This window comes from Suricata suricatta, chromosome 12 (assembly GCF_006229205.1).
Source record: "Suricata suricatta isolate VVHF042 chromosome 12, meerkat_22Aug2017_6uvM2_HiC, whole genome shotgun sequence".
Classification (NCBI taxonomy): Eukaryota; Metazoa; Chordata; class Mammalia; order Carnivora; family Herpestidae; genus Suricata; species Suricata suricatta.
This window is the reverse complement of record NC_043711.1, coordinates 14115741-14129505: the sequence shown is the minus strand read 5'-3', so window position 1 is coordinate 14129505 and position 13765 is coordinate 14115741. Positions and strand designations below refer to the sequence as shown.

At 57.0% G+C, this 13765-nt stretch overlaps 1 protein-coding gene across 4 annotated transcripts in view; it reads right to left on the bottom strand.

Annotated features, from left to right (window-relative positions):
* Positions 1-1563: 1563 nt before the first annotated feature.
* SLC25A42 (solute carrier family 25 member 42) overlaps positions 1564-13765 on the bottom strand; it is a 29765-nt gene continuing 17563 nt past the window's right edge. The window contains exons 2-9 of one of the 4 annotated variants that reach the window (XM_029918189.1): positions 13076-13190; positions 10328-10433; positions 8981-9006; positions 8164-8330; positions 7684-7800; positions 6688-6839; positions 2470-2612; positions 1564-1721 (exon numbers count right to left, since the gene is read on the bottom strand). In XM_029918189.1, coding sequence (XP_029774049.1) covers positions 1623-1721; positions 2470-2612; positions 6688-6839; positions 7684-7800; positions 8164-8330; positions 8981-9006; positions 10328-10433; positions 13076-13156 — 891 coding nt within the window. In that variant the 5' untranslated portion in view covers positions 13157-13190 and the 3' untranslated portion in view covers positions 1564-1622. Of the gene's footprint in view, positions 1722-2469; positions 2613-2898; positions 5118-5797; positions 6334-6687; positions 6840-7683; positions 7801-8163; positions 8331-8980; positions 9007-10327; positions 10434-13075; positions 13191-13765 lie in introns of those variants that run through there. The other 3 variants (XM_029918191.1, XM_029918188.1, XM_029918190.1) reach the window with 3 other exon arrangements.

Here is a 13765-nt window from a genome sequence, read left to right as displayed (position 1 = left end):
GTGACTCTGCCCCAAAGGGATACTAGTCAACGTCTGGAGGCATTTTTTTCTGGAGACAGTTTTGGTTGTCATGACTGAGATGGACATGGACACTAATGCATCTGGTGGGTAGAGGCCAAGGATGGCCCTACCCCGAAAGTCAGCAATGCCCAGGCCCAGAAGCCCTATGTTACAGGAAACACAATGTATCATTTCTAAACCAGCTGAAGAAAAGAAAGAGAATTAAAAAAAAAAAAAAAAGGAAAAAGAAAAAGGAAAACTCAATGGCAAATCAAACTTTCAATGACTCCAGAGAAATAAGCAAAGGAGGAACCCAGTGGAAGGAAAAGACACAACAAATGAGACGCAGGACCCAAGATGCACCCGGGCACCTTGGAACTGCTCTCGTCTGGGTGCCTGGGACCTCCTCCTTGTCCGGTCCTCAGGCCTCCTCCTGACCTTGCGGTCTCTCCCCTGTCATCGCCTGGTCACTACCCACGCCCTGGATGCCCTGCTGCTTCCTCTATCCAAACAGGATCTACAAGGCTGGTGACTGGCCATTGGTGAATGACGTCCTCACCAAATTCACAGGTTGACATCCTAATCTCTAGGACCTCAGAATGGGGCCGGATTTGGATTCTGGGGCTTTAAAGACGTGATTAAGTTAAAATGAGGCCATTAAGGTGGGTCCTTTAAGACGAAATATGCTTTCTTTTTTCTATTACAACGAAATCTAAACACAGACATGCAGAGAGGGAAAACGATCGGAAGACAGCCAGCAGCAAGCCAAGAAAAGGCCCGGACAGATCCTTCCCTTGTGGCCTCGGAAGGAATCAAACATGCTGACACCTTGATTTTGGGACCTCTGGTCTCCAGAACTATAGAAGAATAAATTTGGTTTTGTAAGGCCCCTAGTCTGGGGTACTTTGTGAAGGCAGCCACAGGACACGCAGGACAGGGAGGGAATGTGGTATAAATGTCTACCATCTCCTTGCGGGAGTATCTGCCATTTCTGTCATCTCTGGAGAGATTCCCCCAAAGATGACCCTGTCATGAGGACTCAGGGCCCCTGGTTTAGCTGGGAGGTGACCTCAGGGAGACTCCTTGGGGGTGGAGACATGACACAGGGAGGGAGGAGCCCTGTGGAGGTCCCAGTGAAGATCTGACTTGAGAGGACCCACCCAGTGATGAAAGACCCTCCACACTCATTGCCCGAGGGCTACTTCTGAGATGTTGGGTCATGCTCCTACAGGGGAGCCCCCAGACTGGGCTGCAGTGGCTTACAGCCAAAAGCAGTTGGTGGTAACCATGACTGATGGATTTGGGGATGGGCGCTGGCAGTGGCAGTTAACATATCCCTTGATCCCCCCTAGCAATTTCGTTCCTGGAAACCCATAGACACACCAGGGCACAAACACAAAGAGGCACATACCAGATTTGCTTCGCACATACCAAGAAGCTCAGCTCTAATTGTCTTCAATAAACAGGATAAAGTGACTCATATTGCCAGAAGTTGAGAGGCAGCTGTGAGCTTCAGGCAAGGCTGGATCCAGCAGCCCCCGACAATGTCACAAATACTGCCAACTCCTCTGTCCATCTCTGCTCCATTATCTGCAGCGCCAGCTTCACCCTGGGATTGCTTTCTACCTTGTGATCACTAGACAGTCCCAACAATTGCTTGGGCTTGCGTTTCTTCCCTCAGGGCCAGTGGGAGAGAGAAATGGTGCTTCCAGAAGTTCTCCCTAGAAGTGGTTAGCGAATATCTTCTCTGCCGTCCTGGGCACAGAAGGAGCCACATGCCCACCTCCATATTTTAGGGGATGCCACAGTGGTTGGGGGGAAATGGGGAGTTGACCCAGACCCTCCCAGGCTTAGAGGCTGGTACAAGAGGTGGGACTGGCCAGAAACCGGTGGGATGTGACAGGCAAGCTCGGCAGTCCCCAGGAGCCACTACGTCACTGTCGCAGCAACAGATCATGAACAACCTCAATGGCCATCAATAAGGGATGTCATCACAGGCCACCAGCCCAGGGAAAACCAAACTGTGGCTAAACAGTGAGACAAATGGTACACAGCAGGGACGGACATGCAAGAAATATGGTTGATTGAAAGCAGCTGGCAGAGCAGTTCAGGGTCAGCAAGGTAGAAAGTACTTGAACCACTCCCCCCCCCCCCCCCCAGTGCACACACCCAGTCACCCCTCCTCCTGGGCACGGGGAGGCTCCCACTTCCCGCCTCCAGTCAGGTGCGCCCTATAGGTTGGTCCAGGTAACAGGCTGCCGTCTCAGTGGCCCCTGTGAGACCTCTGGTGGCCTCCTTGTCCTCGTGCCCCTGCAGACAGCCGCACTCGCTCCTAAAGCCTCGCCTGGCAGGGGAATGGAGCCCCCCGCCCATGGCAGCCGGGCAGGGCATGGGAGGGAAGCAACAGGACTCTGAGGCCATGCTCGCTGCAGCAGGATGCAGCCCATCCTGACTGATGATGTGGCTCACCACGTCTGTCCTCAAAAGGGACGAGTGTTTCCGCACAGGATGGCTCCGGAGGGACACATCGGAAACTGGCCACAGAAGACACCTTGGCAGAGGGAACTGGCCGGCCGACCCACTCCCTGCAACTCTTTTACAGTCTGAGTTTTCTAGAAGACCACAATATGAATTAATCATTGAAACAATAATTACATTAAAAAGGTTTACTCAAGGGACACTTGGCTGGCTCAGTCGGTAGAGCTGATAATGTCCTCCCCAAATCTCAGGGTCCTGAGTTCAGACTCCATGTTGGGCACAGAGCCTACTTTTAAAAAAAGGTTTATTCAAGGATATATTACAAAATTCTGTCAAAATAACCTCAACCCTCTTTTTGGCTCAAAAGGGAGGGAGGGTGGGGGTCAGAGTGGGAAAGAAGAGACGTGGACAGAAAAAAAAGTCATTTTAATTTTTATTAAATATACTCTCTTGGCACAAATCTTTTAAAATATATAAACATTATATATAAACAAAGTGTCTTCATGGCATCAAAATGTAACTCCAGATCAGGATGGACACCAGTGTGGGGGGCGTGACCACGGAGGGTACCAGCCCCGCTGTGTGTGAGCTGGGAGCCCCCCTGGGCACTGGGAGCCCCCCTAGGGAGGCACAGCACAACCAGCAGAACCTGGGGCCCCTCCCCTCTGCCACCCAGCCTGAGGCTCAGAGAAGGGTGCCACCGAATCATTCATTTGGTCTCACCACTTCCCAGCCCCTGGCGCCTTCTCTCTCCTGGTGGCCCTTGGGTCCCCACCCCGTCTCCCTGTGAGGGGTCCCTGCTTCTCCTGCCAGGCGCAGGCGCTGGGCAGGGCGAGGAGAGGAGGTGGGAAGTCCACCCAGCAGTAGAGCCTGAGACCCTGGGGATGAGACTCGGGCCAGCCAGCGGACACACGCAAGGAAGGACAGAGAGGGTGGTCTTCACACCCGCAGGGGTCCAAGGCAATGACAGAAATGGGACAGAATAAAGGGGAGAAATGAAAAGTCACGACTGGAAATGTGCACGGGGCAAACACGCCCTCTTAGACCCTTTTACACATCATCGCTGCAGAGCAGTCTGTGGAAACTGTCACGTCCGCCTGGAACCAGACTGCACGGGTCAGGTGACCAGACCCAGGGTCAGCCAGATTGAAGAACAAAACCGAAAGAAATCAAGAGACTCCCGGTGTCATTCTGAAATGTGATACCTAGCAGACCTCAGGGGATTTCTCCATGAGACCAGCTCAGTGGGGGTGCCCTGGGAAACCTCAACTCTGAGAATCCTACCCCTGGAGTACACATGGTCTCAGGGGCTCCTGCTTTGGAAGATCAAGGCTGCCAGCTGCCTCCAAGTGCTCTATTCATGGAAATCAAGCAACTCTGTGGGCCTTAAACTGCTCTGTTTTTAGCCAAGTGCCTGCTCAGGTTGGGAGCCAGGGACGTGCCAGATGCCACACGTCCCCACAGGAGCTACCAGGCCTGGGGCAGAGGGCAGGGGCTGAGCCCAGGCCCCTGTTGGTGCGGCCTGTGGGATAGCAGCGGGAGCTTCCGGCCCAGAGGAGGTGACCTGGGCGCCCAGTTTTCAGCAGATGCCCTCCAGTTAGGACTCAGACACAAACCCATGGCAAGTCCTCAAACCCCGCTGCCTGGAGGAGATGTGACCCTCCAGGGAACATTACAAACCCGATGGGTGGGCCACAGAGGGGAAGACCCACTCCTGGCGCCCTACTTTGGCCACGGAGTCCAGGATCCAAATAATGCTCTTGGGAGAAGGCTGTTCCGAAGCAGGAGGCTCTGGTGACAGGGGAGTCATGTCACCTGGGAAGTAATGGCAAAGGCAGGACAGGTGGGGCGGGGCAGGACAGGAGGCTGTATTTGTGGCCCCAACTGAGCAGGAGGCTGGCCCCAGCTGCTCGGGGGCTCCCTCCCCTCTGGGGGCACGGGGGCAGGCTGAGTCTGGCTCTGAGCCCACTGGGCACAGGGTCACTAGAACTAGGAGCATGTGCAAGGTCACAGGGCACCAGGAGGTGGTGCTGGTCACTCCTAGCTCAGGGCATTTAGGGCAATGCCTCTAGGAGACAGTGCCAGCCCCAGGGAGGAGGGATGGGGGGTGGTAGCCCCTGTCCACTAGCCTCAACATTGCACTTTAAGGGCTGCTGGCTTCTGGGACCAAGGCCAGGTCCCCCAGCTTATTCTACAAGGTGCTCCGATGTGGTTCCCAGGGCGGAACCACGCACACCCTCACTCCCCGGGCTCAGAAACGAAAGGGGTCAGTGGTCTGCTGCGTGTGGAAGCTCGGCTCCCCATCTCGAGAGCAGCTGGCCCGCTGGCTCCCTAGCTCTGCAGGTGCCGCAGCAGGATCTGCATGAGGTCGAAGGTGGTGAAGCTGATGCCCACGGCGATGGGGCCCTTGAGCCAGTTCATGCTCAGGCCCTTGTAGAGGCCACGCACGGCGCCCTCCTCCCGCACGATGGCACGCAGCGTGTGCGCGATGGATGCATGCGGGTGACCCGTGACCCCGGCTGTCTGCATGCGCCGCCGCACCACGTCCAGGGGGTAAGAGGCTGACTGCCCGATGAGGCCAGCACAGGCCCCAAATATCATGCGCTCAAAGGGGTAGGGCTGTGGGCGGCCGCTGTACTCTGTGGGCGAGGGACAGAGGGGCCGCGTGAGGGCGTCACAAGGGGGCACACGCCCTGTTGCAGGTGCACCCCCCCAGCTAGCACACACCCGGGCCCATGCTCTGTCCCTGCTGTGGCTCAGGACTCCCCTGGCTCCCCTGGGCCTTCCCACCCTGGCCTCCTCACCTCCTGGCCACTCCTTTTTAATCAAATTTGAGAAGAAAATTTTCTGAAAAGGCAGAAACTGACAAATAATCCCTTAACCAAATCCTGTGACCCGGAATGAGCTCCCATCTAATCGCTCTTGTTTTCCCATCAAGCAAAGAAGGAAATCGGTATGGGTGACCACGACCCTTTCCACCACCCAGCCTGCTCCGTGGGTACCCTCCGCAGGGATGCAGGGATGAGGGGGCTGAGCAGCTGTGAGGAGGACGGGACATGTGGGACAGAGGAAGGAGCAGCAGACAAACAAGACAGGTTCTTTACAACTGTGTGGCTGTAAGGGCGCCTGGGTGGCTCGGCCGGTTAAGCATCGGATTTCCGCTCAGGTCATGATCTCAGGGTTAGTGAGTTTGCGCTCTGTGCTGACAGTCAGGGCCTGGAGCCTGCTTCGGATTCTGTGTCTCCCTCTCCCTCTGCCCCTGGCCCTGCTCATGCTCTGTTTCTCTCTCTCCAAACTAAATAAACTTAAGGGAAAAAAAAACAACCCTATGTGGTTGTAAAGGTAAAACTAGGAATTACAAACAGAGGGACACCACTATTCGCTCAGCACACTGGCCGGACAGGAAAAACTCCACTGGCACCCCTGTGGGGTGAGTGCATGAAGAAGGGGCCGGGGGCGGGGGGCAAGCGGAGTAAGTCCCCTAACTGGGGGTTCACACCCTGGGTGTCTGCTGATCACTGAAAACCTGGAGACACCCAGCGCCCGCAGCAGGGGAGGCCCACGACCCCTCGAAGAGGACAGGGCAGAGCCTTGGGCCCCGTAGGAGGGACTCAGCCGGGGCCCGGCTGTGCTCATCGCAGGTGTGGGTCACTCAGCCGTGGTCACCGTTCACAGCACTGCAAGGTATGTTCCTGTCACACATAGAAATGCGTGTGGAAGCATCAGCAGCGTGAGGGATGCAGTTCTTGTGAAGAGGCCCCAGCAGGGGGCGGGGGTGGGGGTGGGGAACACAGGGCCTCGACTTCACCTGGAACATGTTCTTTAACAGAAAACGTCTTGGAGCAACGTCAACACCTGTTTGCATGGGCCGGGGGGCGGAGAGCAGGCATGGGTGGTGGCCTATTGTTCTCTGTATTTTTCTGCACTTTCTGAATTTCTCAAAATTACCTAAACGCAAGAGGGCACTCCCTCTGCCCTCTAGATTGCACCCGGGATGCTCTGTGTCCGAGTGGCTGCCCCTGCTCCAGGAGACACTCTGGATTTCACAAAGCGGGTCTTAAAACGCAGCACGGAAGGTGGGGAGTCTGGCAGCCTCAGTGGGGGCTCGATATGGGTGCCCCTTGGCCAGGCCTGGGGCGGGGATCTTAGGGTCCCGCCTCTGAGCGTGTGTGACCCCGGGAGGTGCCGCCCTGGCTTCCGGCTCCTTACCTCTGTGCAGGCTCTTGAGCGTCTCATAGGTGAAGAAGCTCAGACCGGCGTAGGGAATGACCCCCAGCACGGTGGGCGTGAACCCGTGGTAGAGGGTCTTCAGGCCCTCCTCTCGGGAGATGCGGATGAAGACATGAAAGATGTTGCTGTACCTGCCGGACACAGAGGCGGAGGGGGTGGGCTGTAGGCATGCCGAGGGGCCGCTGGCCCCCGCCCATTCTCTGCTCCTCCCGGAAGTCGGAAGTCGGGCAGGCCACGGTCTGGAGGTTGGTCCCTTCCTTCTTTAAGGAACACAGGCACGCTGCAAAAGCTTCGGCATTGGAGGGGGAAGTGTGTGCCTAAGGCCGTACCCCACCTTCACCTCCCGGGTCACTCTGCTGTGCGTGGGCCTCGTCTTTTCTCCGTGGGCACTTATAACGTATCCGTGCCAATCCAAAATGGAGACTTTAGGGGAACCTGGCTGGCTCAGTCAATTGAGTGTCTGACTTTGGCTCAGGTCATGATCTCATGGTTCATGGGTTTGAGCCCCATGTCAGGCTTTGCAATGATAGCCAGGAGCCTGGTTTGGATGCTGTCTCTCTCTCTCTCTCTCTCTCTCTCTCTCTCAGCCCCTCCCCCATTCATGCTCTCTCTTACTCTCTCAAAAATAAACACACATTAAAAAAATTAAGACGGGGTGCCTGGGTGGCTCAGTCGGTTAAATGTTCGACTTTGGATCAGGTCATGATCTTATGGTTCGTGGGTTCGAGCCCTGCATCAGGCTCTGTGCTGACAGCTCAGAGCCTGGAGCCTACTTCGGATTCTGTGTCCCCTTCTCTCTCTGCCCTTCTCCCACTTGTGCTCTCTGTCTCTCTCCTTCTCAAAAAATAAATACACATTTAAGACAAATGAAGACATTTGGTTTGATAGAAGTAGAAGCGGACCCTCAGGCTTAGAGGACCAACTACTGCCTGTCTGGAGTAGTGGCAGAACGGGACGCCTGGCCTGGGAACTCACATTTCCTTTGGGGTCACGGCCATCCTCGCTCTGACCAGGTCCAGGGGGTAGGTCAGCGAAGCAGCTGTCGTGCCGGCTAGTGCGCCCGCCAGCAGGCGGGGCCAAGGGGGCAGGGCTCTGAAAGAGGGGGAAGAGAGAAAGTGAGGACCCCCCCTAAGGCTTGGGGTGTCCACAGGTCTCGGCCAGTGGGGAGAAGCAAGCAATGGGCAGGGGCTGGCCACTTATGTCCCTGTCCCTCTTGGACAGACGTCATTTTGAGCTTCCCATGGCTGCCTTTCCTTGGCATCTGCTTGTTTGGATTAATGAAGTGTTCCTTCCCTACGGACACTGGGGCACAGTTGGGATCGGGGCCCCCCGGAACTTAGGTTCTGAGGGGAGACTGGGCAAACGAGAGTTTGCTGTGGTGAGCGTGCGGAGGCAGGACAGGGCGGTGGCACAGAGCTGAGAGGGGTTTTGGGGCCGGCTGGGACGGGCACTCACTCTCCGCAGAAGCCATAGTAGCGGCCCAGGATACGTTTGTACTCCTCGTGGGCGCTGAACTGGATGGCGGCGTAGGGCACCACGCGCACCATGGTGGCCGAGTTCCCGCGCCACAGGCTGAGGAAGCCCTCGTTGAGGTAGGTGAAGTAGAGGAGCCGGAACGCCTCCTGGCGGGGGGGGTGGGGGGCAAGGTCAACACCTGGTCTGCCCTGTGCCCCACTCTGTGGTGACAGCCTCTTCTGGCCAGCACTGTGACTGGGGGCTGAGTGTTCCCACCCCTCCTTACCCCCACTTTCTCTGGGGCCCGTGCAGGGACCCCTCTCTCTACTCCCCTGACCCTAGGAAGAGTCATGAGCCAGGGGAAACCAGGTTTGTAGACTAGAGCCCCACACAGAGGGTGTTTTGCTAGTCTGTCCGGTAGTCTAGCTTTCAAAGATATTCTTTATCTCTTCCTGTATTAAGAAAGTGATGCCTGCTCTCTGTTTAAAAAGGAATTAGAGGTGAAAGAGTGGGTTTAGAACTTCACGTCCTCTCCCCACTGCCCCAAGGATGAGGGTCTCCTGTCAGACTCTGGGGTGGGCTGCGCCCAGGCAGAAGTCGGGACGCTGGGACAGGCGGCCCTGGCTCCGGGGCCTGGTCGGGGAGGCCTCGGGTCACCTGGCAACCCGGGAACTGGCTTGTGGGGGAGCGAAAGGGAAAAAACCACTTTGAAAAGCAGCTTCCTCCACCCCCAGTTTACATGCCACCACCTCCTGGCAGCCCAGCAGGGCGGGCGGTGATGGCCCCAGAGCCAGGAGTCGGTGACCTAGTGACTCACCTTGGCAGAAAATCTTTTTGAAGACACTGCAAAAAAACCAAAAACACAATAGAGACCATTAGATGTGAAGGTCAGGACCTCGGTCTGTGGAACCCCCACTGCCGGGGTCAGGTCTGAGCAGGGGGAGTGAGACTGGGCACTGAGGAGGCTTCGGTGCCAAGGGCTGAGGTTGGGGGGGGCCCTGTGCCAACAGGGGTCTTGCAGCCTCCCTCTCCTCACTTCCTGAGTGTCTGCCGTGTTCCCAGGACACCCTCACATGCTCACCTGTGCGGACAGGTGTGCACACCTACTGCCCTGCAAGCTACACCCAGCACCCCAAGGCCATCATGCTGCACATTCGCTCCGGGTCACAGCACCGCGGCCACACAGGGAGGTGTGTACTCAGCTGCACGCTCTTTCCCACGTCAGCTCACTCCTCTGGGAGGGGGCTGCTATTAACATCCTGTTTTGCAGATGAGGAAACTGAGGCACAGGGAGGCTAGGGGACCAACTCAGGGAGGGCCTGGCTTGAATCTACAGTCCCTTCCTCCCCAATGGTTGGGGGACAGGGGTCCCAGCTTGTGACTGCCCTGTTGTAGGCACTGGTCACGGTCTATGGGATGGAAGGGCCTCATCTTCAGGGGACCCTGTGGCTGCTCAACCCCAAGGAGAGAGGGTGAAGGTGTTTGGAACGGGGATCCCCAGAGGAATGTCCATGTCCTCAAGCCAAGGACAAGTGAATGGGACTTTATTTGGAAACAGGGTCTTTAGAGATGTGATTAAATTCAGATGAGATCTCACAGGAGTGGGGTGGGCCCTACATCCAATGACATGTGTTCTTATAAGAGGAGTGGACATAGACACAGAGGGCAAAGCAGAGTCTGGGGTGATGTGACCACAAGCCAAGGATGCCTGGAGCCCCAGGAGCTGGAAGGCTCTTCCCCCAGAGTCCACAAAAGGAACCAACCAGGATGACACTCTGCTTCCAGACTTCCGGCCTCTGGGCTGTGGTTTGTGGTGCTTTGTGATGGCAGTCTGGGGGCCAGCAGGGTTTCTGGGTGGGCTTTTAAGAGGCATTTTTTTTAAGTTTATTTATTCATTTTGAGAGAGAATGAGCAGGGGGGAAGGGAGACGGGGAGAGAGCGAGAGAATCTCAAGCAGGCTCTGCGCTAGAGCGTGTTGCAGAGCTTGATCCCACAAATCATGAGATCACAACCTGAGCCGACATCAAGCAGTTGGATGCTTAACTGACTAAGCCACACAAGTGCCCCTGAAAAGGCATTTTTAAAGCCAATTTGCAGTGCAGCTTGGGGGGCTGCACCCAGAAACATCTCTAGTGTACGTGACAGGTGGACGAAGAGCATTTACCTTGGAAGATGATTTTGGTTCGGTCCAAGGGAGCTACTGCCGTTTTGGCAAGAGCACCAGCCAGGGCCCCAGACAGGAGGGAGCTGAGAACTTGCCTGTGGTCACTCTGCAAGAAAACACACGGACACTGTCACGGGGGAGAGGCGGAAGGGGCTCCTCTGGGGGCCTCGCCCAGGAGGGACATCTTCCTTCTACCCCTGGTCGAGGGCTGTAATTTGCACAGCTATCCAAGTATCACAGCCCAGCAGGGCACAGGGCACAGTGGGGCACAGGGCAAGCCGTCATGAGCCCAGTGGCCACAGAGCCTGTGTGGGACATAGCGAAAATCTTCTGGGCAACAGGGACCATCCACGTGATAGGTGACCCACTGGCTGGGCTCTCCCATGCGTCCCCAACTTCTCAGAGAGAGCCAAAATAGGACTGACCCCAAACAGGAGAGTCCATGTACTCCGAGTGCAGACCTGGTTGCGTCCACTGCCTGTGTGCACTGGGCTCCTGTGCTGCAGCGGTCAGAACTAAGTCACAGGGGGCCTTGTGGGCTGGGGACCAGGCAGTGGCGTCAGGCAAGCAGACCCTCTGTGTCAGTATGACCCCTTTCCACAATTTTCCATCAGGCCTGCCGGAGGCCAGTATTTGTGGTTCTTTTTCCAGCCAAGGTGAAGGTGCCAGTGCCGGTGCCGGCCTGCGTCACGAGGCTAGCCTCAGAGCCAGCACTGTCCTCGAAGCTTCTCAAGGCTCCCGGGGAGGAGTTGCACAAGAAGTCACCTGCTCACCACGCTGGAGTCTCCACTCCCCCAGCTGACTCGCCCACAGAACTCTCGCCACCACAGGGAGCACTAGCGCCTGGAGGTGGTCTCATCTTTCCTGGCAGGGATCAGGGAGGGGCAGGCCACTCAGTGATCCCAGGAGTCCCTGCAGGCTGACAGGAACCAGGTGCCCTGAGGATCCTTGGGACACAGTGTGTGTGGGGGGATTTGTACGAGTTCCCTGTCCCCTCGGGCGCCAGTCCACGGGGAGAGCCAGACATGAATTAAATGTGTTGAGTCACCAGTCCAGGAGGGCTGTGATGAGGGGGTTTAGGGTCCCAGGAGAACATGGGGTGGGTGGTGAGGGGCAGAGGTTGAAGGATGAGGCACAGTTAACTGGGATGTATGTGTGTGTGATGTATTATAGGAGGAGGAATGGAACACCCAGAGGCCCTGGTGAGAAGCGGGGGCTCCTGGGGGACCACAAGACAGGCAGGGTGGCTGATGTAGGGAAAGGGAGGGGCACAGGGAGGAGAGAAGAGATGAAAGGCAGGTAGGGGCTGGACTCCGAGGAGCCCGGGGGGCCCAGCGAGTAGATGGGGCCTGCTTGTAACTGAAACCAGAGAGGAGACCACGCCTACAGAAACTCAGGGCGGAGGTGGAGGCTAGGCCCAGGGGATGGGTGAGAGGCAGGGGGTGGAGTACAACTGGCCGTTGGGTCTGAGTGGGCACGGTGGGGTCCAGCGTCACTCCCCGAGTTTGCTCAGCTCAGTGGGTAGATCAAGGGTGAAGGGCTGGATTCTGAGTCTGTGTGCACACCTGGCCTGCACCTGGGCTCTGTCCTGACTGCCTTGCAATGACGGCCTTTCTGATTTCCTCATCTCAGACACAGATGTGCTGTCTCCTGGCCAGGTCTGAGTGCCCTAAGGGGCCGTGGTGCCCTGCGATCCGGCCCTGTCCCTGGGGAAGCTCCCCACAGCTGACTGGTCAAGTGGACCAAGCCTGGCGGCAGTGGTGCTGGCCAGCACGGAGAACCAGCACTGTGCGAGGTCCAGCACACAATGGACGCTGGTCCTTGTGCTGGACACACCCCCTCGGTGGAATTCGGGCAGCTGGCCAGGGGCAGGGGGGTGACTCGGAGCTCTCGCCCTGCAGGCAAGTTCACTAACCCGTGAGGGATGGGAGTGTCTGCTCTGGGGTTTGGCCTTGCTCTCCCTGCATTTACCCCCAGTGTGGTGACAGTGGCCCCACAGGCGGGCTATGAACCAGTCCTCCCTCCTACCTGGTGCTTCATGGGGGGTGCGGGGAGGGAGATCTCGAATTCGAGGAAGAGGGGGAGGGCCAGAGGATGCTGCTTTGGCCTTTGATCCTATGGACTTTGAGAATGGCCCACACGCCCTGGAGCCGGCTTTCTGTGTGGGCTGGGCTGTCTGTGTTCCAGGCTCCACTGGAAGAACTTCTACTGGCTTCTACGGTGAACAAGGATGGAGCCAATCCAATTTCTTTAAAAGGAAATACACCTTTTCCTCAATTGAAGGGTGGAATCAGGGAGGAGCTTCAGAGAGGAACCCGGCAGCTGAGAGCATACCCCATGTGCCAGCACCTCCGCCCCCCCCCCCCCCCCCCCCCCCCCCCCCCCCCCCCCCCCCCCCCCCCCCCCCCCCCCCCCCCCCGCCCCAGCTGGCCCTGCCTGTGACTACTGCTCGAATCTCAGTGAGAAAAAAGGACCCTGTTTGACATCCTAGCCAAATCTGGGCGAGGTTCTTGCTTCTTACCACGTGGCTGGGCAGGTTGGATCCACATCGCAAACGGGGCTTTAAATGGAGAAGGTGGCCAGCTTGCACCGCCTTTTCCCCATGGCCTCCCAACCACATAGCTCGAAGGAGTGTGTGTGTGTGTGTGTGTGTGTGTGTGTGTGTGTTGGAGGGTGATTTGTAATGGGGTGCAGGGACACAGAAGAGAGATCTCAGGCAAAGAGCCATCGGGGAGGCGGGGTACTTGCCTTGGAATTGACACATGAGGGCAGGACGGCCTCGGCATCCTCACGCACACGCGCCGCACTTTCCTTCACACCATTACCCATTCCAGGCCAGCTCCGGGCCGCGGGAGACTTGGTCCTGGGAGAGGGAGGCACTGTGAGACCAGGGAGAGGAAGGCGGCCTCCCCCACTCACCTCAGGCCTGTGACTCATCCCTGAGTCACCTGAAGGGAGACTTGCCCTAGCCCGGGGCTCTTCCCAGCCGGCTTCTGTCTCCCTGCAGGGGAAGGACGCTGGCACCTGCTTCGGAATGCCAGTTTCAGCACTGGCTTAATCATTCACAAAAGTGCTTCTATCGGCCCTTTGATTTGATCTTCACAAGCAGGCCTCTGAGTTTTTTGTTTTGTTTTTTTTAACCTAGTAACAACCCTAGGCAGATAGGCTCAGAGAGGTGAAGCCACCCCTGCAAGGTCACACGGCAGGAGGCAGGGGTGTGGCAGGCTGTGGAGCCGGGGTGGGGGTGGGGTGGGGTGTCCCACCTGCCTGGACCCAAGCACCCACCAGAATTTTGTCAGCTTGGACCTGAGTATCTATCAATAGAAACACTCAGAAAATTAAACCTGTTTTCTATTGCAAGTAGGCCTGATCTTTCTGACCAAGCTTACGGTAAAGGGCTCTAATACTTGAGGATTCCTCCCCGGAACCTATATTTAA